The following is a 25,404-nucleotide window of genomic DNA, read 5'->3' on the forward strand; positions in this document are numbered from 1 at the left end:
TTTAAAGATATGCTAATCAATAAAGATGATTTGACTGTACTTGAACTGAAGGGGTTCCTCCAGGCCCACCTGAGGGAGAAAAATAGTACAGAACTCTTTCAGGAATTAATGTGTGCCAGACAAGACGAGAGTGAGACACCACAGCAGTTTCTCTACCGGGTGATAGGGTTGAAGCAGCGGGTCCTCTTCACATCCAAAATGTCTGATGCAGGCATAAAGTACAGTGCAGCTACTGTTCAGGATGTTTTCTTGCACTCGGTCTACCAGGGGCTTGGGTATAAGCACAGTGACATTAGGCGAGAGTTAAGACCTCTGTTGTCAAGCGGAGAGGTGAGCGATGAAACAATTTTGCGCCACATAATGAGAATCACTAGCGAGGAAAGTGAGAGGCAAAAGAGAATAGGCTCGTCCCATCGACAGAACACAACTAGCGCACATAGTGCTCAGTCTGAGCTGAACACCCTCCAGGAATGTAGAAAGCAAGACCGACCAATTGACACGACCAAGACTGACCCGATTAGAGAACTCACAGCTAAAGTTAATGAGCTTGCTGGGCTGGTGGAGGCGATGAGACAACAGACTTTAGCACGACCCTCAGACCTAGTGAACCCATACTCACAAAACAGGTCAAGAAACAGAAAAGACAAAACCTTTGGGTGTCCAAACTGTGTTGAACAGAACCGTCCAGATTGTTGCCATTGCTTCATCTGTGGGGAAGAGGGTCACAGGGCGGTTGGCTGCTTAAAAAAATCTAAGAACCAGGGAAACGTGAATCGGTCTCTGCAGCGGGGCGCCCAGTGACCGAGTCCAAAAGAGAGCCCCACAGTGAGCGCTTAAGGGAGGTGAGGACCCAACCTAGCCTTAACAGTAGCAAACCCAGTCCCCCCTCACCAGTCACATCAGAAGTAGTTAACTGGCAGCAGGGTGAGGCACTCGCTACGTCTGGTGTTATGGCAACCCACACTAAACGTGGGGCAGTTGCTAAGCTAATCGGTAAGAAAGCTCTCATACAGTGTAATTTGAATGGCTTAGCAGTGAAAGCACTACTTGACACAGGTGCTCAAGTTAGCATCATAAGTCGAGATTGGAAAGACAGATACTTGCCTGACTTAGTCATGCGACCTTTGTCAGAGATCATCGAGGAAATTGATGAGTTAAAAGTGTGCGCAGTCAATGGGGAAACCATACCATTTGATGGCTGGGTACCCATCATGATCAACCTACCGGGGGGTGAAGACCCCAGCCTCTCCGTCAGTACTCCGGTCCTCGTCAGTACCTTGTCTATGGACAAACCATTGATCGGTTTCAATGTCTTGGAACAGATCATTGAGGGGCAACCAGAGCGGTTGATACCTACTCTTGTTACCTTGCTGTGTAATGCCATCTGTCTTCCCCCTGAGAAAGCTGAGGTGGTGGTAAGCTTTATCCAGACAGTAGAGCCAAACTTGACACAAGGGCGCTTGAGAACAGGTGAAAGGGATGCGATTATCCCTGCTGGACAGGTCACCTGGGTAAAGTGCCGGGTTCCATCAACCATGAATCCGTCCGATTGTTTGGTGTTGTTTGAGGCTGATGAGGGTAACCAGGCCCTAGAGCAGTTGGATGTCTGGACGGGGTTAGTTGAAATACAGAATCCAGCTAAGCCGTACGTCGCCATTGCTCTGAGTAACGACACCAAACATGATATCACCTTGACAAGGAAGACGGCCCTGGGCACCTTACAGCCCATTGAACGTATTGTGGAGGCCGAGGCCCCAAACGAGTCCCCACCTACCGTAACAGTTCGCGAGGTAACGGTGGAGCCAGCTGAACCTCTCCCAACGTCATGGCATCCGCCAGTGAACCTTGAACATTTGGAGGAGGAACAAAAAGAGATTGTTGAGAGAATGTTGTTCGATGAGTGCAGGGCCTTTGCGAGGGATGGGAATGATATTGGTTGTAATCCTGATCTGAAAATGGTGATAAACCTAAAGGACGACATACCAGTGCAGAGAGCATATACTTCCATACCTAAGCCGCTGCTACGGGAGGTTAAAGAGTATGTGCAAGACCTCCTGGTGAAGGGATGGATAGTAAGATCCAAGTCCTCTTATGCTGCACCCATCGTGTGTGTACGGAAGAAAGACGGTTCACTCCGTCTTTGCATAGACTACCGTCTATTGAACCAGAAAACGGTTCCAGACCGACACCCACTACCCCGGATACGCGACCTACTTGACACCTTAGGGGGATACTCCTGGTTCAGCATCCTTGATCAAGGCAAGGCTTACCACCAGGGGTTTGTGGATGAAGGCTCCCGCCATCTCACCGCCTTCACCACACCCTGGGGCCTATACGAATGGGTGAGAATCCCGTTCGGGCTCACTAATGCACCCGCCGCCTTCCAGAGAAGTATGGAAGAGATCTTAGGTTCGCTGAGGGATGACTGTTGCGTACCATATCTTGACGACATCCTCTGTTACTCACAGTCTTTTGAAGCCCATGTCGAGGTGGTCCGCAAAGTGCTTCAGGTCCTACAGGTCCATGGTGTGAAGCTGCGGCCTGAGAAGTGTGAGCTTTTCAAAGCAGAAGTTCGTTATGTGGGGCGCTTAGTTAGCGCTGAGGGCGTCAGGATTGACCCAAAGGATCTGGAGGCTGTCTTGGCTCTGAAGACCAAGTCACCACAGACAGTAGGTGATCTTAGGCGGGTCCTGGGCTTCCTTAGCTACTATCGCTCTTTCATACAGAACTTTTCGAGGATAGCTCAGCCACTGTACGAGCTACTCCAGAGCAAGTCTTCAGAGCGGCCCACTCATGGCTGTCAGAGTAAAACCAAAGGGCCCCAAATGCCATCGAGGGCGCCCATAGACTGGACTCCTGAGCATCAGAGGGTACTGGAACAACTGGTCGACATGCTAGTCCATCCTCCAGTGCTAGCATATCCAGACTTTGACCAGCCCTTTGTTTTGCACACTGATGCATCCGAGCAGGGACTGGGCGCTGTGCTCTACCAACAGCAGGGCGGGAAGTTGCGCGTCATTGGCTATGGGTCACGAACCCTGTCGCCTGCTGAACGGAACTACCACCTGCACAGTGGCAAGTTGGAGTTCCTGGCTCTTAAATGGGCAGTGTGCGAAAAGTTCAGAGATTATCTGTTCTACGCACCACACTTCACCATTTACACAGACAATAACCCACTTACGTATATCATGAGCACAGCTAAGCTGAACGCAGTTGGTCATCGATGGGTCGGGGAATTGTCGGATTTTCGATTTAGCATCAAATACAGGCCAGGGAAAACAAACATAGATGCCGACACGCTGTCTCGCGTTCCTCTGGATGTGAACAACCTCACGTCAGCGTGTACTGAAGAGTTGTCACAGGAGGTGGTAAGAGCGGCTTGGGAGGGGCAAGAGTAGCCCAGCAGAAAGAAGTTGCGTGGGCGGCGGTCCTCTTGGCTTCCTCTCAGGACGTCATGCTGCAGCCAGGCGCGGCTCTCCAGGAAGTCAAACCTGATGACCTGATGCAGGCACAAAGGGATGACCCCACGATGAAGGAGGTCATCAGACTTAAAGAGTCTAATGTCAGACTCAGTGAGAGTATCAGGAGGTCGCTAGAAGGATCTGCTCGTAAACTCCTCTGCGAGTGGGACCGATTACGCCTCGAAAATCGAATCTTGTACAGACGAACACCCGAACGGAAACAACTAGTCCTACCTCTCCTGTACCAGCCTATGGTATTAAAACATCTTCATGACCAGATGGGTCATGTCGGTACGGAGAGGGTCCTCCATCTCGCACGAGAGAGGTTCTATTGGCCTCACATGAAGAGGTGCATAGAGGACTACGTCACTAAGAAATGCTGTTGCATTAAACAAAAGAAACCCACAGTTCATGTGCGTGCACCCATGGGCAACCTGAAGTCCAACTCACCGCTTGAACTTGTCTGTATAGACTACCTACATCTCGAGAAAAGCAAAGGCGGGTATGAATACATTTTGGTGGTGGTCGACCACTTTACACGGTTCGCTCAGGCCTACCCGACCAAGAACAAATCCGGGCGGACTGCAGCAGAGCGGATCTACAATGATTTTATACCTCGCTTCGGGTTCCCCAACAAACTCCATCATGATCAGGGGCGAGAGTTCGAAAATGAGCTCTTCCGAACTCTTGGGCAGCTCTCAGGGGTTGGTCATTCTCGGACATCCCCCTACCACCCCAGAGTAATCCCGCAGAACGATTCAACCGCACCTTGCTGCAGATGTTGCGTACCCTGACAGACAAAGAAAAGGAGACATGGAAAGATCATCTCCCGCAGGTTGTACACGCATATAACTGTACTCGTCATGAGTCCACTGGTTATTCCCCACATTTCTTGCTTTTTGGCTGTCACCCCCGCCTTCCGGTGGATCTTTTGTTCGGCCTGGCTGAGGAAACTGAACCAGTGTCGCACAGGGGGTATGCTGAAAAGTGGCGTAAGAGAATGACAGAGGCCTATCAGATTGCCACCAAAAATAGCCTCTCGGCTAGTGCTAAGGGGAAGTCGTACTATGATCAGAAGGTGAGGGGAGTGGTACTGAAATCAGGGGACAGAGTGTTGGTGAGGAACGTAGGCGAGCGTGGTGGACCCGGCAAATTACGCTCCTACTGGGAGAACAGGATATATGTGGTCAAGGAACAGGTTTCGGATAACCCAGTGTATGTCGTCCATCCAGAGGGTAATGACCAGGGAAGAACTCGGACCCTGCACCGAAACTTGCTCCTGTTGGTCAATGATTTGCCAGTAGAGTTCCCACCACAACCAACTAAACTAACCTTAAGATCGACACACAAACAGACCAATGATCGAGTGAGGGATAAAGACAGGGAAAGACGGATAGAACATGCTGAGACCTCTGATTCAGATGATGACATAGGCAGTGGCTATTGGCTGAGGGCACCACCGATCCAGGTTGAGTCCAGAACACCCGTCCCTTCTGAGAAACAGGCTGTCAGCCAGGACAGAATAGAACCAGCGAGGCAGACGCAGGCTCGGTTTGAAGGAGGATCTGTTCTGCGCCCGGGGATCTTGAAGAGCCAGGACAAAGGACACCTGTAACAGATGCCGAGGACATTGCTGAGAACCTGTCAGAGATGGCTGGGGCCCACGGGGAAGATCGACTAGGAAAAGAGGGTCCCATGGTACCTGAGACTGGGGATGAAGTTGAGACTCACCAGTATGACCACGAGGGGAGTGACAGTTCAGCAGCCCTTAACTTGCCTCAGTCAGAAGTAGAACCCGAGTCACCTCAACATGAGTGTTGTGATGAGCAGGCAGCAGACTCTCCGTCGAACTTACCTGCCCCACTGAGGCGATCCACCCGACAGAGGCGTCCAGGCCAAATGCTAACCTATTCATCTTTAGGCCATCCAACATACCAGTCATGGCCCACTGTAAACATGGTAGATACTTATCTCGTGACTTCGGCTGCCTTGTGGCCCCCACAATCATGCTCACCTTCATTCCAAGGCCCACCGGTCGTCCAGTTCCCATATCTCTCTCTTCTCTACCCCATATGTAGTTATTAGGAAGGAGCCATAAGCTATGGTGGTTACCTAATCCCAGAGAACCAAACATTCCTAAGTGCTTGAAGTTTTAATTTAAGGGTTGATTATTCACTGTGTGAGATTTGATAAGAATACAGAGACTGTAAATGCAAATTTGTTTCAAGTGTCAGGAGCCACTTTCGTTGTAGGGGAGCGTGTGGCACCCCTGTGAGGGAATGACCACATTAATATTATTTTGTGCAAAACACTCATGTAACGGGACATTTTTCATTACTATATGTATTTATTTTCAGTTTCTTTAAAAGGATGGAAAATCCATGTAGCAGGAATTCATTTTATATTAGAAAGCAGTGAGGGCGGAACTTTGGTGCTTGCTCCGGGGTTTCGGGGTGCAGTAAGTGGAGCCCACCTTCCGCTGCTTCCTCAGACACGTTCTGGAGGAAAGCAGAGACGCATCGTGTCTTCCTTACTCCGCTCTTCACCTGCTTTTACAGGTCGGTAAATGGTGCTCGCACCGAAAATGTTGTTTATCGTTACCTTGGTTACCCACGTTAATGTGAATGAGAGAGTTAAGGCGGTCCGCCCGAGTTATTTATATGTAAACACGGGAGAAACCAGAGGAGTGTCCCGCGCGGCCGCACCGCGAGCCCGCTCGTTAAGTAGAGCGCTCGTGAAGCAGAGTCAGTACGCTCCTGTGCTCTGTGCAAATGTGTTGTAATGTTCTGATCAAACCAGTTCTGTGAGATGTGAATGTTAATAGTTATGTTAAAGTGACTGAGTAGATTAGCTAGTGTAACACAAGCACTCTGAGCAACTCTGTGTAGCTAACAGAGGCATTCACAGTTAATTAAATAAGCTGGGTTTCATGATACACTAAATAGTGATTTTGCCAGTAAATTACTGAAGGAAACAAATGTGATGTATTTACTGATGCTGTTATTGAATATAACTGTTTAGCCAGTAAGACACTGTAATGTGATGTGTTTATTGATATGGTAAAGGAATGTAACTGTTATGTAAAGAAGTGTGAATTTGAGAAACTGAACCAGTTAACGAGAGTATATTTCACTGAGGTTGTGAAATAAGCAAATGTAATTGATGTGAATAAGGAACCAGCTGACTAGTATTTTGAAAGCTCATGTTTAGTGTTTATATAGCATTTATTTGTGTGAAATAAATCAGACTCAGACACGTTCTGGAGGAAAGCAGAGACGCATCGTGTCTTCCTTACTCCGCTCTTCACCTGCTTTTACAGGTAACATATTTGTCATCGTGGTCTTCATCTTTGGGACCCGTAACAACAGCCTGATACCTGCAGGCCTGACAGCAGCTGGTGTGTCACTCCTGTTCTCTACCTGGAGACAGCAGTCACCTCATTGTTCTGACACACAACACAAAACTATCCACAACACATTAACTGCACACTACAAACACGCTAAACATCACAAATCTCTCACACCTCAAAACTCACTCTCTCTCTTTTTCTGCTGTCTTTCTTTCTCTTGCCATCACTTCTAAAACTAGCCCCTTTTCCTAAACAACCAAATATCATGTTGCCATATCAGTTTTTGATTGGTCGACATGGTGCATTTTTCCACCAAAATGAACGGGCTGTGTTTTGTTTTGTTTTTTTATTTTTTGGTCATAAGCAGAGTGCTTGCTAGCGCTGTCCTTAGACAGTAAACGTGATGAAACTATTGAGGAAAAAACGCCGCATATATATTGTTTATCATGACTCTGGTTTTACGTGGCCTATCAACACAATTTAAAAACTGGTATATATTACCTTGTTGCTTTGTCATCTTAAAGTGGTCATGTGATTGGCTTACCACGGCTACTTTATTCTTCCTCAGTCAAACAGCAGCACTCCTGCGATTGTTTTCCCCCTAGCTCCAGGTGTTGTGCCAAAAAGTGATCGTGGGGCAAAAAGTGACTGCCGCCCGCGGGAGCGTGCGCAGCTGCTTAAAGCTGTAGCGCCCAGATTACTTACGTAGACCGCTACCTCCGTGCAGCTGATATAAGATGCGGTAAGCTGAACACAGCTTTAACCATCTGTTTGTTGAAAAATAGTAACGCGACAGCACCACATTTTCTTGTCAGTAACGTAACGGTGTAACGGTAACGATAGAAATAGTAATTAGTTAGTAACTCGTTACTGAAAAAAGTAACGCCATTATTCCTATCACTGCAGGTAAGTAACTCAGTATAACATGGTTTATGCAGACTTCACATTTTCTTATAAAGAAATTAAAACGTTTTAGATTGAGTTGTAATTTGAGTTTTTCAATTGTGATTCTTTGTAAATCTTTAAAGTTGCACTTTTTAAAATTTAAAATGATAACTCCACTGGATAATGAAGACGTTCATCTGTAGTTTGTAAACCGTCAGTTGAACTCTTAACAGTGTCCAACTCTGACTTAGAGACAGAGTTACTCAGAACAGCGATTGCGGCAGTGACTGTTTGCACCACCGCCAAAGGCTTGTTCCTCATGTTCACGCTGCTGTTTCTGGTTTGCCTTTCAAGTGCACTGACGGACAAGGACCGATTGGTAAATTGTTTTTTCTTAACCTTCATTAATTTTGCGAGTCATCACAAGCAAAGTTGTTGGTGTAACTTTTTTTTTAAGTGTAACCACCTGTATATGCTGGATTTTCAGAAACAACTCAAAGAAAACTATCAGAACATAAAACAAGAGATGGAGAGACTGAAGGTCAGTACATGTTCAGAGAACTGCGGCCATATATGACCAAATATAACGTTACAACATAGTAAACTGCCTTCATGTAATATGAAACTGTTAAATTTTATCTCATCAGGCTCAGCGTGAGGAAGAGGTGAACTTCAGTTCCAAACAGTTGAGTGAATACTTGAGCCTTATGGACCAGTTGATCGCACTGATGACAGTTCACTGAGGACTCCGATGCTTGGAATGAACACATTGGGATTTATTAAACACTTCACCAGGTTTATGTACAACCTGGTGAACTGTACAAAGAGTGCAGGGAATAGTGCAATATACACCGGTGACAGGAGCAAGGGCTCTGGCAAATCCAGAGAGGGGAAGACAGGAAAAAACACTCTCTCCTCTTCGGTTACACACTGCTCGCTGCCAGCCAATCTCCAATCACTCACAATAAGAATCTTCTCAGGAAACACAGTGACGGATCCAGGAAATCTATGTAGAGATTACACATTAGCACAAAGGCACAGAACCAGCAAGAGCTATCAACTATATTTTGAGAGTTGGGGCTACACTGACACTAGTCACACGACAATCCAGCGATGAGTAGCTGCCATCCTCTGGCTTAAATGTTGACAGCGATAATGAGGCACAGGTGTTTCCTCTTCACAGGTGCGTGGGCCGAGGACGTGAAACTGCAATGAGTTCCACCCAGGCAAGAGAGGGGGAGAGAGAGAGAAACAAAAACATGTTTTTGTTTATTTGTTTTGTTGGGTTGAAAATAACTACATAAGCTTGTGATCATACTTATGGATCACCATGGCACATATCATCAGCCATATGATTTATTTATGCAGATGAAAAAAGTGAGTGTGAATGTGCCTGACGTCGCAGTGTGTGTGTGCGCTGTGTAAAAGTAATTGCCTCCAATTGTGAGAGCGGTGATTCTGCAGGTCACCAGCGATTGTAAAGGGAAAATAAAAAATAAGAAAGAGACAAAATTTACATTGTAGATGAAAAATAATAATAGGAAAAAGGTTTTGTGTTTTTCAGCCAAGAACAACTACAATCTCATTTTCTGCTTTTAAGAAAGGAGAGTTCACAAAAAACAGAGAGAGAGATGTGTGTTGGTTAAGCAGTGATGATAATAATGGGAAAGTCTTAGTTTGTCACTTTCAGATGAAAAGCAGACCTGAATCAATTTTCCACGTGCAGCTGTCGGAAGAATAGTTATAGTTTAACATCATTGGAAACGTTCAGGCCAAGTTTCTGGCTGACTGGTTTACAGCGCCATGTGTCCCTCAACCTCACAAGCGAGCTCTCACTCCTCCCTGAAGACAAGGAATGCAGTTCCAAAGAGCAATAACATGGCAGATAAAGAGACAGCAGCAAAATCCTGAGCAAAGAGTCGCAGCAAGCAGCAGCAGTGTGGACAAACAGCATCACAGAAGAAGAGCAAACCATCATCCTGACTGATTGGATGAATGGCACTGTGTTTCCATCAAACTGCAAATCCACTGTGCCTGTGAAGAGGACTTTTGAGGAGACTGTTGGAGTTTGACATTTGCCACCTTTGGAGTAAAATGGCAAGAAGAGACAGTGGAACACAGGACAAAGCTGAAGGAGAACTGACGGCTATTGGACTGTTGAAGTGGAAGAGGACAACAGAGTGAGTAGGTGAGAACACAGAGGAATGCTGTTGTTTAATGTGGGAAATCAAAATTTGGGTTAGCAAACCTGGGAAAAGGAAACTGACTGCTTAAGTGGGAAAATTGTGAAGGAGTCTGAAACACTGCAAAAAGAAACATATACAAAATCACACACACAAACAGAACATGTATTAACCCTACTAACACAACCACAAGAGAGCTCATGAAGATTAGACAACATCTTGAGTATATGAGTCTGTTTATAGTCTTGTCCAAGTCACTTAGTGTGATGAGGAGTGATGCAAAGACCAGTGGACTTATAGCACATCAGTTAAGAAATGATCCAATAATAGCAAAGAATGTGTAGAAAAGGCAGCTTTAAGAACATGCCCTGCTGGAGATGCAGCTCCACAGACACGATTAAACCTGCCTAATAACACAAACACATGCAAAGAAAATCAGCTTGTTATCTCTCATCAGTGTTAAAATAGTGTCAATTTAGCAGACACTTGTTATCAAATGCTGAATTTATCCAATGCTGACAGTTAACTCTCTAGGTTGCAGGACAACAGTTTAACTTTTGTGGGAAAAAAAAAGATTCTGGTTTGACCAACCAGTGATCAGATAATAAATTTAGTTGTTAATTGTGAGATGCTTTCTGCCTGACTGATGCAGCACAAGTAATTTACTGTATGAGGGAAATTGTCTTTTGTGATAATATTTTGAACATGCATTTCTGTTGTCCTGTCAACTTGGTGGGTTAATAGCTGATATGCAAATTAGTTGATCGTTCTTAGATTAATGAAAGGGGATTGAATTCTAGCACAAGTAAATGGGATGTATTGGAGTTTGTTAGAGTGGAGACTCTAAAACATTGAGTTTCCTGTTTTGATGTGCGAGTGAGTCCTGCACCCAGATACACAACTCTGAATACATAAGAACAAACTTCTTTTGTGAAATACATGACAACATGTCACATGTTTTGTGATGACAGGGAAAAAAGAAAAACTGAATAAAATGGGTCTGTGGCCTAAATGAGTGAAAAGTACAGACCTGGGGATTGAACTCATATCTAGTAAGATATTAGGGTTATGTTGTTTGCTGTGTGGCTGATGGATGGTTTGGAATTAATCTAGCTGATGATTTTTCTTTTATTACTAAGTTGAGCCTACCAATTAGGTTTGGTATGATTTACCCTCCTGAGATGAGGAGCATGTGTCATGACTTAACGAGGCCTTTTTATTTTGATACTTTCACAGTGCACTGAAAGGTTTGTTTGATAATCTCTGTCGGTTGAGCAGAATAAACGCCGGGAGGCAGGGCTCATTTACTCACTGCCTGCAACCAGGCAGCAGCGGCACCTTAGGCACTGAGGCAAGCAACAACAATTGAGGTCCACTCTGCTAGATGGGACCTCAGGAAGGGCCAATTCCCACACCCGGCATGCTTCAATCAAGAGCTGAACAGACTCATCTCGCCCGACACTGCGCCTGGGGACCAGCAGGGGGCAGCCCAGGGACAGGTGGGCAACACTGGAGGAGCGGATGAAAGCTTCTTCAGCATCCGCCACCTGATTATCAACCTCCACCAGCCCAGGCCTCACAGGGGCGGAGCCATGGGAGGGACGCTGTGGTAGGGGCCAGCAGTAAATCAGAACAGGAGGGGGTTAGTGAGTCCTGAGTGATTTGTTTGTGCTATGATTGAGCACAGGAAGGGAGGGGGTGAGTGAGTCCTGAGTGATTCGCTTACGCTACGATTCAGCACAGGAGGGAGGGGGTGAGTGAGTCCTGAGTGATTCGCTTACCCTGCGATTCAGCACAGGAGGGAGGGGGTGAGTGAGTCCTGAGTGATTCGCTTACGCTACGATTCAGCACAGGAGGGAGGGGGTGAGTGAGTCCTGAGTGATTCGCTTACCCTGCGATTCAGCCAGTGTTGCCAACTTAGCGACTTTGTCAAGTTCATATTCAAGTTCAAGTTCAAATTGTATTCGCCACATGCAGTGGCAGGTTGCCCTGCAGTGAAATGAACCCGGCCCCCGACCTTACACACACAACATAGACATCACATGGGGAGTTTTCAGACCCCCTTAGCGACTTTTTTTCTAAAAAGCGACTAGTGACAAATCTGGTGACTTTTTCTTGTGTTATTGGAGACTTAATTATGACGACTTTTTGACGTGAAACCGTGTATCGTTCCTACTCTCAACAAGCAGCGGTTGCTGCCATGGGCGAAATAAATTCTAAATGCATTTAGGGTATTTTTTACTCACTTTATGTCTGTTGCACGATGTTATTTCTCTCTCCAACAACGTAGGTTACAATAACATTAGCATGACCAATTATTCAAATTAGGTGATGACGTCATTTGGCGACTTCTAGCGACTTTTAGTACAGCCAATAGCGATTTTCCTTACTGAGGAGTTTACAACACTGGATTCATCACAGGAACGGAGGGGGTGAGTAGCTAAAATGTGCTGTTAGCATGTTAGCTGAGCGATGCTACTGTGAACCGAGGAGCTATTGTCTTAATGTGAGCTTCTACTCAGGGTTTTTTCTTCCTGTTCAGAGCAGCTTTTGTTAAGAAACTGGCTGTTGTTTTTTTCCACACAATTTTAATTATCAGCTAGATATATTTCTACTAATGAAATTAGTTTGCTAAGAGCAACAGGGATGAGTCAGTGAGTCAGTTGGGCTTGTGAATCATGATTCACGAGTCAGTAAAGTGATTCTCGAGTATTGAATGATTCGTTCATGATTCGCGCATCACCAGTCTCGATATGCTAGAGAACTACTGTGTGTGTAAATGGCAACTCAGTCCTCTCAGACTCTTTACTAGTGATGGCCTGCTTGAAGCTGACGCCCTGCTGGCAACTGAAGGAACAACAACAACAAATGTGAGTTGTGGTAGAAGCTTCTTGTTAACCGGAAGAAAACCTGATTTATCCTGACCTTATTGGAACCTTTCAAACATTTTTCTTCTTAACCTTTATACAGTTTTTTCTGAATGCTTAAACCCTAACTGTGATTCTTATAGCACAATTTCTAAAACTATTAATACTTATAGCAAAACCACTCACTGAGTTTGCAAAACTAAAAGCACAAACACTGCTTTGCACTCAGTTTGCCATTTTGTAACACACACTTTGCAAACCTGTAGCTACAATCCACTGCACAGCACTCTTTTTGCAGAACTGTAAACACAACTCACTGCTTTACACTCAATTTCCAAATGATCAACGCACTCCTAGCAAAACTATACACATTTATGGCTATTATTTACACTATTTTGCCAACTGTCTGGCACACTGTCACATGTGAAAACTTTTTTAGATAATTAGTTCACTTTGCAATCAGCCTAAGCACTATAATACAGGTAAGCTCTGTGTGTGGAGTACAATGGAGGGAGCAGGAAGAGTGAGAAGTAGAGGAGGCCGAGGAAGAGGATGTGGAGGTGAAGAAGTAGGACGAAGAGGACGACAAGGACAAGGAGGAGCAAGAGGAGGACGAGGAAGGGGGAGAGGAAGGGTAAGAAGAGTAAGAAATAGAATTGCTGATGACATCAGAGCTACAATAGTGGACCATGTAATCAACCATGGAATCACCCTGAGGGAAGCTGGCCAACGGGTTCAACCCAACTCAAGCCGCTACACTGTAGCAAGCATCATAAGGACATTTTGAAATGAGAACCGGTTAATACAGTCACTTTGCACTAAGATCTGTAGCACTGCCATATACTAATGAGAAACACAACAATACCATAGATGTAAAATTCCAGAAGATATTTTCCCCAGTGCCTTCGACTGGAGGACATTGCATGTGATGTAGACAAAATTTTGTGGCCAGATCAAGAGAGACGACATGATGTAGACTGATTTCTTTTTTTTCCTCAGTGAAATTACTATTTCGTTTTGACTTGGAAATAAACACTTGTGTTTGTTTTGATGTGTGTGAATAAACACCAGGGGCCTGTTCTTCGTACCTCGCTAAGTAAGTTAGCCGGATTTGAATGTTGACGATTTGGCGTGATCTTGGATCGTTCGGTTCTCCGAAGCTCATCTGGGACTTGCTGTCATAGCAACAGATCCGTAAGAGTAAGCCTGCTCGGGAGCAGGTTTACTTTATGTAAACAGGATTAGATCGCGGCCACTCAGGTATGTCCGCTGCAGTTATATGAAAGCAACAGCGATATTTCGCCACTGTTTTACCATAAATAAATATTAGCAATGTAACTAAAGATAATGCAGTATTTGATGCTTTATTGCTTTCATACAGATACATACAGGTCATTTCAGAAAAAAAGGAAAATGTATTATTAATCATTCTATTACATGTATTTGATCATTCCAGATGTAATTCATATTTTAGAGTAGTAATAGTAAATTACTACGTGCAATCAAGATCAGAGACCACGCTACAAAAGCGAAGGTGGAGTTGGGAAGTCTGTTGCAGCCATGTCCTGTCCGTTTGTACGCGAGCAACCCATTGCGGAAGGTGCAAGATTGATAAGGAGGGTTTACAGAATTCAGCGTAGATTGCGGGATAGACGGGATCCTTTAGCTCAGCGCGACAGTTTGCTCATAGAGAGATATTGATTCTCCCGTGAGGGTATTATTTACTCTTCTGTCTCTCTCTCTCTCTCTCTCTCTCTCTCTCTCTCTCTCTCTCGATCGATACATATATATATATCTCCCAACTTACTGTGCATGCTTCAGTCACCCCTTGCATGGGAACAGGTAAAAGTGATGGAGTGTTATGTCAAACTACACACAAAAAAACCCACAATGTCAATAAATGGCACAGTACGTAAAGGGGTGTGACGAGGGGGTGCAGGACCACCACCTGTCTTTATGTGCTCTGCCCTTTTCTGGGTTGCTGTTATGAACAAACAAACAGATTATTCCAGGGTCATAGACTAAAAGCAATATAAGTGATAAATATTACCATTCTGTGGAATATTCTTATATTTCACTTTTACTTGTTCCCATGTTCTAGTGGGTCCTGTTGTGGCTCTAATGTGGAAGAGGATATGGTGTAATATAATATAATGTGGTATAATATAATATCACATGATATAATGTAATATCATGGATCACTTACGAGTGTAATTTGTCAGCAACTTTCTGCCAGCCCTCTCTCCTTGCTTTTGCAGCCTTTGCAGTGTTCCCCTGCGTTTTAATTAAACTCTGAAACTTCTGATATCCCAAAATCAAGAGTTCTTGCTCTGCTGCCGTAATACACTGAGTGCGCTCCTTCCACATCTTCGCCGACCAATCACAGGGTTGCCGATCAATGTTTCTACTATCGATGCGTAGCCCCTTTTAAGTCACCCAGTGATCTCAGATTACTTCATCCAGCTATACTAATCGTCAACAACAGGTGCGTTCGGAGAACCGAATTAGCGAGCTCACGGTTAGCGCGATGATTTGATCTTGGATGTGTCATTTGATCTTGGATGTAGTAAGCGAGGTACGAAGAACTTCCCCCAGGGCCTGTGGCCCAGTGTTTTGATTTTGTATTATTTTTTTAGTGGTCTGTTTTCCTTTTGGTCCTTGGCTTATGACTGCTAGTGTTTTGTGTTCCGTTCTGTATTTCTTAGCTTGTGTATTCCTTTGCCCCTGATGTCACTCTGCCCCCTGTACTGTGTTCCTTCTGTTCCCTGTCAGAGTTATGTGTTCAGTCTGTGGATTTCCTGTTTTATTTTGAAGGTTCATATCTTATGTGTTTCAAGTTTCGCTTCCTCTGTCTCGTTAAGTCTTTTTTTTTCTCGTTAAGTCTAATTTCTCCCGGCTGTGTTCCCACCTGTTCCTCGTTCCCTCATGTTCCTGCCTGTGTATTTATTGTGTGTGTCCAGTTTGTGTTTTCCCTGGTTTGGTTTCTGCTTTGTTTTCTGCCAGCAATAACGCTGTAGTTTTTGAGTTGCATTCAGTCTCCCTGCATTTAGATCCTCACCTCCGCCTGCCTGCACACAGAGCCCTGACAGTTTTACAGAGAAATGATTCCCCTGAAGACAAAATAGGAACAACATCCTACATAAACTTAGTAAAGTTTCATTAACAGACAGAACAATGTGTTTCAAACTTCCCACCCAAAACAACATCCACCCCACCTAGGGTGTAGGCTCCATACTTTGGGAACCTCTGCTCTAAACAATGCCTTAGACTCCAATTTAACATGAAACATGTTTATAAATGGCTGAAACCAAAAATTTCATCAATCCCTGATTTAGAGACAACAGGGCCCTGTTTCAGAAAGCGGGTTTAGAAAACTCAGAGTTAAAAATGATACTCAGGGTTGAGTAACCCCGAACTGTCCAACTCGGAATATTCGGTTTCAGAAAGGCTGATAACAATTAGTTCAATCAACACGGAGTTGCTTTAACTCCAAGTTAAGCGCGTGCACGAGGATACATAAAGCCCTGATTAGTGGAGCACAGATTAAGCGAGGCACCATGGAGACGGAGGGAAAGAAGGCGCGGTCAATGTATTTTACAGCGTTTGAGGCCGAAATTCTGATGGCAGCATATGCCGATAACATGCATATTTTGCGAAAAAAAGTAACACAGCCTCAGCTGCAAAAGAAAGGGAGCATGCATGGCAAAACATAGCCGACAGAGTCAATGCGTGAGTGTTAATTTAAACATTGATCTAGGGATTTCCACCCATTTAACACGTTATTTTATTATATTTAATTTTAGTGTTTAGTTCATACATTTTATTTTGTGGTGTGATGTGAGCGCAGGTGCAACCCAACAGGCCCCAAACGTTCCTGGCAGCAAGTAAAAATGAAATATAAAAATATAGTCCAAACAGGTAAGGTGTAATTGTAGTATGAGCCATAGTGCTTGGTCTGTTTGTCCTATGTAAATCAATTGCAGTTAGAGGCTACATTAATTTTCTTTCTGTAAGCACTTATTGAAATTATCTGAGCACATTACAAGTACATATTTGCTTACTCTGTATGCTCAAATGTGACCCGTTATAGCCAACAGAAAAAAAGCGGAGGCCCGAAAAACAGGTGGGGGTCCTCCACCACCACCACTCACAGAGGCTGAGCAGTTGGCCCTCAGCCAAAACAGTGGGCGCCCTGTGGCTGAAGGCATCTCTGCGGGGACATCCTCTGAGTCAATAACCCCGCAAGACACAAGTGCCTACATAAGAGGTAAATTCAAAATAATACATGATGTGCATACATCCTTTCTTCACAGTCACCTTTGCAGTGCTACTCATTCATTTGATAAACTCTTTACCATAATGAATTATTTTGTAGTGAAGTTATCTTCCTACTGATTTTGCCTTCCCTCAGTCTTGGTTGTCTTTGAGAGCATAATGACAATGAACTGTAAGGTGATTGGTATATGTTTGTTAATTGCCATTTGGTTCCTTGTAAGTTATAAGTGACCTGTATAAACCTCATATTCTATCAGTTGATGGTGATGGTGTACTGCATCTGGTGCAGCCTCCTGTTGAGCCAGACCAACATGCAGTTGTGAGTACTCTTAATACTCCACAGATTATATGAGTTTACAGTAGAACAGCAATGTTGTTAATTTCTCTACTACAGGAAACTGAAGAAACATTGACAGCTGTTACAGAGGAGGAAGCAACAGAGACACTTTATGAGGTTTACATCTTACAATGGAAAATATAACAACTGAATAAAATGTGGTACTATAATAAAACCATGGACTTTCTATGTCTCTAACAGAGTGATGATGGAAATGCAGAGGAAGAGGGTCCAGCCACTTCTCCAACAAACCTTTCCTCAGTAAGATGTTCAGCACTGATTTACAACCAACCTAAGTAGGCATGTACTATGAATGCCAATGCTATTTCCTGTGTTTCCATAGCTCCCTGTAAAGCAGCTGTATAAGAAATATTTGATCAAGAAAATAGAAAAATGCGACTTGGAAATGGAACACTTCAAGCAGCAGATCCAAAAGACCAAGATTGAGATTTTACTGCTGGAACATCAGTTAAGGGTGGATGAAGTGGTCAGAGATGGACTAATTCTTTCAGTGTTTGAACAACATACTAATATACTTATTAATACTTTGTGTACAGGAAATACAGGCGACCAATAAAGCCAGTTGAACAAAAAATCTGTTTATTCTTCTTTCAACATGTTGAGGTGATGGGTCAAAGGAAATGATTGTGACATATGGTGTCTCTGACTGCTCTTCCATCTTGTATGTCCATAGGAGGGTCAGGATGTTCATGGTTTGGATCACTGCTGATGTTTGGTTCAGAAGGACAGTGTTCTCCTCTAATTGTGGCAATGTTGTGAAGAATCACACATGCCACAATAATGTCACATGCCCTTTCTGGGGTGACCCTGAGTCTTTGAAGGCACTGGAACCGGGCCTTAAGCATTCCGATAGTCATTTCAACTCTGGCTCTTGTCCTGCAATGAGCCAGATTATATCGCTGCTGTGGGCCCGGTTCAGGCTCAGGGTAAGGGGTAAGCAAATAGGGTAAACATGGATACCCCCTATCACCAAGCAAGTAGCCAGTGAACTCTCCTAAGACAGAAGGATACACTTCAGTTCAAATGTCCCTGTAGCAATTGGTCTTTATATATTTTAAAGTATTTTCAACTCACCATGTCCAAATTTTGTGCTCAGTGTACATTCACGAAAAATTCGTGAGTCATGAACAGAGCCTGGCCACTTGGCTTCCACATTTGTGATAATGTTGGCAGCATCACATATGATCTTCACAGTGCAGAGAACACAAATTAGCATCCATTACTATAATGAAATAATGTGTTAGTTTGAAATGCTACAGGGAACTATGTACCTGTACATTAATGCTGTGGAAAGACTTCCTGTTCACATAGTCTCCTTCATTTACTGAAGGAGCAATGATTGGAATGTGAGTGCCATCTATACAGCCAATCACGCCTGGGAACCCTGAAAATAAACGTAGAATTTAAGTAGTAGTTCAAGTATCACCACATCATGAATTAAGTTTTGTTCATCCTGATACCTGCAATTTTGTGGAATCCCTCTGAAATAAATCTTGTGGGTCTATGACCGGGGAACACCACAAACGAGTACAGGAGACGTTTCAGTGCAACTGTAACATTCCTGACTGCCCGACAGACGGTAGCCTTGGAAACGTGCTCAGCATCACCAATATTATACAGAAAGCTCCCGTTTGCAAAAAAACGAAGTGCAATACAAATAATATGTACAGAACTGAGAGAATGTCCGTGATGTGTCACATGAGCAATATAAGGCCCGAGGATGTTATTCAAATAAATTATAGATTGTGCTGAAAAACGGTAACGTTCACACAGAAAATGTTGGGAACGAAGTGTTGTTTTTGTCATTTTTACTATTTCCATTTATTATTTTATTTTATTAATTCTATTTTTATTATTTTGTTATTACTGTCATTACTGTTGCATCATAATCATATAGCAAGCATATGTATACAAGAAGTATTGATACAAGAGGTATTGATATTGCATTCAGATGTTCAAATATATTGGTATTATATTAGTCTTTATTGCAGGTCCAAGAAGAACCACTTTAAGCTGTTGAGTTGAATTTATAATCTTAAATGTTTGTATGCAGACTGCATGGTGAAAGAAAAGGCCCCACGTAGAGTAACTCCAAAATGAGACAGGAAGTTATAGGCTTTTGAAGTTGCAGGCTTTTGCAGAAGTGAAACTGAAAGCAGACTCTGAATGCAAGTACTGTGAGTAGGATATGAAACTGTATTAAGCTTTTAGTAGAGGCTTTTGATTAAAACATTTATTCAGTAGATTACATATATAGTTCCAGTTAGGTTATTATATGTAAGGATGAGCCTCTGTTCTGGTGAAAGGTCAGAAGTGCAACGGGTGAGAGGTGAGAGCATTTAAGGGCGAGACACACATACAGACACATATAGTAAGAGAGGTCATGACACGTACGCAGTACACAGCACGCACGCGCCCCCGCACGTGCACGCACACACACATATTAGATAGACTCCTTTGAGTAGGTAAAAGTTTAATTATGTTTTGCTTGCGACTGCAAAGTTGTGCCTGCATGAGTGACATTTTGTGCAGAACGTGGACCTGATGTTCCAGAAGATAAGCCTGGGCAGGATGGAGACAGGAAGCACCTGGCTTCGACGCGAAGATGATGTTCTTTTAAACTATGTTAAAAGTCATTGTGGTTTTGGAGTGACGTATGCTTTGTTTGAGTCTGCCTGGTAACAGGAAGACTGCCAACCCTATAAGACCTTTGTTTGACGATTGTAAGTTTAGTTCGACGCTGAAATCTGCATAGCGGTCGGACTCACACATGTGTCATTCATTAAAATGCCGTCTAATTCCACCCGGCTGGATCTGTGCTTATTTTTAGATTCCCCCTCAATATTTTTGAACCTGATAAAATGTCCAAACGCGCTCTAATCACTCTCTCCCGGCGGAGAGCTCTGCGGAGAATTTGGGCTTCAACATCTACTGGCTCTTCAAGGAAGGGGCACGCCATGTCTGACACTTCCTACAGTCAGATTTCCGACAAAGAGGCGGAGACAGTCAGGGTTAGTTGAAGTAAACCTGCTAGGGGGCAGGTTAGCTTCACGGAGTGTGTCGTCATAGTAACTCACTCAGAATTAATCTAAACTCGCTTTGTGAAACCGAAAACCCAGAGTTTTCGTTAACTCAGGATATACCTACTCAGAGTTTGCACTAAACCGGCTTTCTGAAACAGGGCCCAGAACATTTGGTTTGATTTCACAAGATAAGAATGACGACTGAGTTGGAAGATTGTTTTATGTTTAGTCAAATCTTTCATACATAAAGTCGGATTACAAAATCATCCCCTAAGTTTGTTGTTTTATTTGAGGAATTGAAATAATAGAAAAAATGACTTCAAGAAAACAAACCAGAAAAACACTCTGATACTTGAAATCATCTGATTTGGATTCCTGAGATCAAATTATCTCCCCTTGTTTTTTTGGTTTGTTTTTTTTTGTTTTTTTTGTGGCTTTAATTTATTGTTACATCCTGTTTGTTTGCTTCCATCTGTATACACGTCCATATTCATGATTATGTTTCTATTCTTACATTGCTGTGTAATCACTGTTCCCTCTGCTAATTGATTTGACCTTTTGTATCTTACAGTGATGTTTGTCATATTTGTATCTGCGCCTAAAAGATAAGAGTAAATAAGTTTTCCATGCTAAAACACAGATCCAGCTCCTGCAGTTCTCCCTCTGAACCACTAGATGTCTCTGTTATGTAAATGAAGACGTGCAGCACAGCAACCACAACAGCGCTCAGATCACACGTGTCCTGTTATTATGTATAAAAGCATGAAACAGGTGAGACAGGTGGGATCAATATTAATGTTGTGGAAATATATGAAAAAGCAACAGAAGAGTGAAAACATTTTGTGTTTCTAGAAAGATCTTTCAGCTCATAGCTGCTCACAGACTGTATTTACAAGTGACAAACTGCAGTATCTCACTCTACAGTACATCTACAGTATATATCAAATATATTCAGCCATGTTTGAAAGCCTTTCCAGGTGAGTTTGATCCAGGAGGGTCTGAAGCCAGAGTGAGACAGAGACTGTGCAGAGACTGTAGAAGGACGGAGCAGCAGCAGAGCAGTCCAGATACACTGATGATCCTCTGTCAGATCCAGAGGGACACACAGGGATGATGCTGGACTCTACATTGTGTCTGACAGTGGAGCTGTTCTCAGAGCAGTTCACTCTGCAGCACTGACAGTCATCTGCACTTCATTCCTCTGTCAGTCACTGCTGGATGAAGCTCTGCTCTCCATTCCACCTCCCAGTAACATGGCCCAGTCAGAGCGTCTCTACACACAAGCTGCTGCTGCTTCAACCTCTCTGGATCATCAGGACACAGCTCCTCCTCTCTCAGCACACACACCGTCCTGTTTAACATCATCAGCTCCACCTGCAGAGAGAAGAAGAAAGAGCAGAGGAGATAAACGAGTGTTTCCAGACTCTTCATCAGCTGTCAGTCAGTGATGCGGCACATCCAGTATAAAGAGCAGCAGGGACTTCAGTGCTGGGACTGTACTAGGACTCATTGTTGCTTCACTTTTTCTAATCTTTGGATTTTTATTGAAGTTGATGAAAATGTTTTTCCCTCCTAGTTTGAGTTTGGACTTTCATTCATTAGAAGAACCTCGGTGTGTCCACTGTGAGCTCTGTAGAAACCCCAACAACAAGCCCAACAATCCAGATGGACAGTTCCAGCTGTTAACTGGAGGAATTCCATCCAAACATCTGACAGCACCACCCACTCACTCCATCACTCTACTTACGCCAGCCAATCCAGTCTGTAGTCTGGACTCTGCTGAAGATCAGACAGCTGCTTCACATTTGGATTCTTCAGCTTGTTTGATTGCAGGTCCAGCGCTCTCAGATGGGAGGGGTTGGACTTCAGCGCTGCTGCCAGATAATCACAGCTGACCTTTGACAAACCACAGCCGTCCAAACTGTATAAAGAATGAAAGATGTAAGTTTATTAGACAAAGTGTGAGCTTGAAATCATTCAGTGTTTCATCATGTAAAATAAAATAAAAATGAACCAGAGAAGAAGAAAACAGACTTTACCATGAAGATCCTCAGTGTGGATCAGTATAATATCAGCCTGATGTCTGCAGTTTAGTGTCAGCACAACTTTCACATTATATTCATCTCAGCACAACTAAAACATGCTGACTGACCCCAGAGTTTCAAGTCCACATCCTGGACTCTCCAGAAAACCACACAGACGCTTCACTCCTGAATCCCGCAGCTTCTCGTTGAAGGTCAGGTGCAGCTCTCTCAGGTGGGAGGGGTTGGACTTCAGTGCTGCTGCCAGATAATCACAGCTGATCTTTGACAAACCACAGTCCATCAATCTGTATGAAGAATGAAAGATGTAAGTTTATTAGACAAAGTGTGAGCTTGAAATCATTCAGTGTTTCATCATCTGTTCAGAGCTGAAGAAGGTTCAGAATGTAGAAGTTTAGAAAATGGGAACTCCAAACAGCTGAAGCCAACAGGAAGCAGCTTCAAACAGGAAACTGTGCAGAGTTTCAGACTATATGCCCGATGCAGCCAGTTGGATTTTGGAGATTTTAATCTCTGTTCTGTGACTTGAATCATTTCTTCCAGTTGGTCCAACAAGACAGGCTAAGTATTGGACATGTGTTGTGGCTCCATTAGGGGAGCTTCTAAATGTGATGTGATGGCCCCTCTGGGTCTGTCAGATCACAGGACTGAAGAGAGCTCAAACTGAGCACACAGTTGTTCCAGTCTGGACCAAAGACTATACTGGAACTGAGGGACTGCTTTGACTGCACCCACTGGGACTTTTTAAAGGCTCATGTTCTCACTTAGATCATCGATTTCTACTTACATTTCTTTCGGGGGAAAATGGGGATTACTTTGAAAACAAGAAGTATTTTCTCCAATAAGCAGCCCTGGATTAGTAAATCACTCCAACGTGTTCCCAGGCAGAAGAAGCTGTCTTGTTATGAGGGAGAGAAGAAAAAGATTGAGGCACAGAAAGTTGTTGAAAGAGAGATAAAGCAGCTAAAATCAGGTGTAAAAGTAAAGCAGAGGATGAGCTGAATAAAGGACACTCAAGGCTGGCTTGGAAAGGAATGAAGTCCATGGTTGGGATGCAGAACAAGGAGCAAAGATGAATGTGATGCTGAATCAGCAGAAGACTTGGACTTATTTGATTCCAGCTTTGATATCATTGATTTCAATGAAGAGCTTTGTGATTGTAGCAAAGGGCTGGTAGCTCCGAGAGTCCCACTGATGAGGTGTTTGTGTGGAAATCTCTTAGTGGGACCAAAGAGAGAAAAAGCCCTGGTCCTGATTCTGTGGGAGGGAAATGATTGAAGTGTGCTGTGAGGAACTGACTGGGAGATTTTCACACATTTTCCAGTCCTCCTTGGAACAACAGGAAGTTCCCAGCATATGGAAACAAAAGTTAAGTGTCTAATGGCACTCAGTGATGATGGTGCTGTGGCCCCACCACCTCCACCTCTTTGTAAAGGAACTAACTGTAATCTGAAGCTTCAAATGGAACTAAGACTTCCTCCACTAGGTGGCAGTGTCTGATGAGAAAGTGTTAGTGGAGCTGGCCTGGAGTCAGAAACAGGAAGATGCAGGATTTGGGCTGAAATGGGGAAAAGTGGTTAGCACTAGTGCCTTAAAGTAAGAAGTTTGTAGGTTGAAGCTTGTTGGCCTTTCTGTGGAGGTTGGATGTTCTCCCACAGTCCAATGAAATGCTGCTTAGGTTCATTGGTGCTTCTACATTGGCTGTAGGTGTGGATGTGAGAGAGTGCTTCTCTGTCTCTCTCTGTTGGCCCTGTGATGGACTGCTCACCTGTGCAGGTGGACCACGCCTCTTGCCCTATGACAGCTAGGGCACAGGCTGCAGCCCTGTGAGCCTAAGCTGAATAAACAGTTAGCAAAAATGATCCATAGATGGCCTGAAATTCCCCAGTTAGCAGTTTGGTAGATAGCTATGACATGCTAATCCCATCCAGCAGCTGTATTCTACCTGTAAGCTGATCCCTGCTGAGCCAAAGCACTTTTTCAGATACAAATTACAACCTTTAATAGAAACCTATTGGTCAGCATCTTATTAGCCTGCTGTTAGCTTCATTCCACAGAAAACTGAGAGAAACTAACAGAGTTGATAAAGAATAAAGAGAAATGTGCTGATTTAAAGCCTTTGAAGTGCTTCAGATGATCTCTGTCCACTTCTGTCCACTCATTCATTCATGTAAGCTTCTAATGCAGCTTTGATCTTCACAGTCTGCTTTATGAAACTCATTCTAACCCTGAATGTCAGTGTTCCTCCTTCTCATCATTCATGCTGGCAGTGGAGGAGATTTGGATGTTGGACTGTGTTTTGGATGATGTGTGTATGTTTGTGTTGGACTGCTGTCTGTAAAGCAAACGCACATTTTGCTTTGGATTTCAGTGTCACACAGACTTTAAGGTGGAATGAAGAGTTGGAGAGTTTCACAGTGAACTATCCAGTGAAGGATTTTTCTTCTTCTTTGAAGGTTTGAAATGTGAACATTGTTCTGCTACAGTCAATGGACTAAACCAGAGAAGAAGAAAACAGACTTTACCATGAAGATCCTCAGTGTGGATCAGTATAATATCAGCCTGATGTCTGCAGTTTAGTGTCAGCACAACTTTCACATCCTATTCATCTCAGCACAACTAAAACATGCTGACTGACCTCAGAGTTTCAAGTCCACATCCTGGATTCTCTAGGAAACCACACAGATGCTTCACTCCTGAATCCTGCAGCTTCTCGTTGAAGCTCAGCTCCAGCTCTCTCAGATGGGAGGGGTTGGACTTCAGCGCTGCTGCCAGATAATCACAGCTAATCTCTGACAAACCACAGACCATCAATCTGTATAAAGAATGAAAGATGTAAGTTTATTAGACAAAGTGCTTGAAATCATTCAGTGTTTCATCATCTGTTCAGAGCTGAAGAAGGTTCAGAATGTAGAAGTTTAGAAAATGGAAACTCCAAACAGCTGAAGCCAACAGGAAGCA

General features: G+C 43.8%; 2 protein-coding genes across 2 annotated transcripts; both read right to left on the bottom strand.

Moving 5' to 3' along the window:
• Positions 1-17,935: 17,935 nt before the first annotated feature.
• LOC109195238 (putative nuclease HARBI1) lies at positions 17,936-20,551 on the bottom strand. The gene is made up of 5 exons (XM_019347089.2): positions 20,178-20,551; positions 18,839-19,189; positions 18,650-18,762; positions 18,453-18,564; positions 17,936-18,372 (listed from the first exon to the last, which is right to left on the bottom strand). The coding sequence occupies exons 1-5, from the start codon at positions 20,335-20,337 to the stop codon at positions 17,990-17,992; spliced, it is 1,119 nt and encodes a 372-aa protein (XP_019202634.1). The 5' UTR covers positions 20,338-20,551; the 3' UTR covers positions 17,936-17,989.
• Positions 20,552-21,621: 1,070 nt separating this feature from the next.
• LOC109195644 (ribonuclease inhibitor-like) lies at positions 21,622-25,118 on the bottom strand. Its single transcript, XM_019347944.1, has 4 exons — positions 25,082-25,118; positions 22,554-22,730; positions 22,149-22,322; positions 21,622-21,775 (listed from the first exon to the last, which is right to left on the bottom strand). The coding sequence occupies exons 2-4, from the start codon at positions 22,724-22,726 to the stop codon at positions 21,766-21,768; spliced, it is 357 nt and encodes a 118-aa protein (XP_019203489.1). The 5' UTR covers positions 22,727-22,730; positions 25,082-25,118; the 3' UTR covers positions 21,622-21,765.
• Positions 25,119-25,404: the final 286 nt, after the last annotated feature.

The sequence above is a fragment of the Oreochromis niloticus genome, linkage group LG3, assembly GCF_001858045.2.
Source record: "Oreochromis niloticus isolate F11D_XX linkage group LG3, O_niloticus_UMD_NMBU, whole genome shotgun sequence".
Classification (NCBI taxonomy): domain Eukaryota; kingdom Metazoa; phylum Chordata; class Actinopteri; order Cichliformes; family Cichlidae; genus Oreochromis; species Oreochromis niloticus.

What these genes read in the sequence shown, in the direction of transcription:
- LOC109195238 (XM_019347089.2), bottom strand. Translation starts at nt 20,337, where the DNA reads ATGGCGTGCCCCTTCCTTGAAGAGCCAGTAGATGTTGAAGCCCAAATT. An exon ending in CACAGATCCAGCCGGGTGGA is followed by an intron (nt 19,190 to 20,177) that starts ATTAGACGGCAT and finishes AAATGGAAATAG; the next exon opens with TAAAAATGACAAAAACAACA. An exon ending in TCCACAGCATTAATGTACAG is followed by an intron (nt 18,565 to 18,649) that starts GTACATAGTTCC and finishes TGCACTGTGAAG; the next exon opens with ATCATATGTGATGCTGCCAA.
- LOC109195644 (XM_019347944.1), bottom strand. Translation starts at nt 22,726, where the DNA reads ATGGACTGTGGTTTGTCAAAGATCAGCTGTGATTATCTGGCAGCAGCA. An exon ending in TGTGGACTTGAAACTCTGGG is followed by an intron (nt 22,323 to 22,553) that starts GTCAGTCAGCAT and finishes TTCTTTATACAG; the next exon opens with TTTGGACGGCTGTGGTTTGT.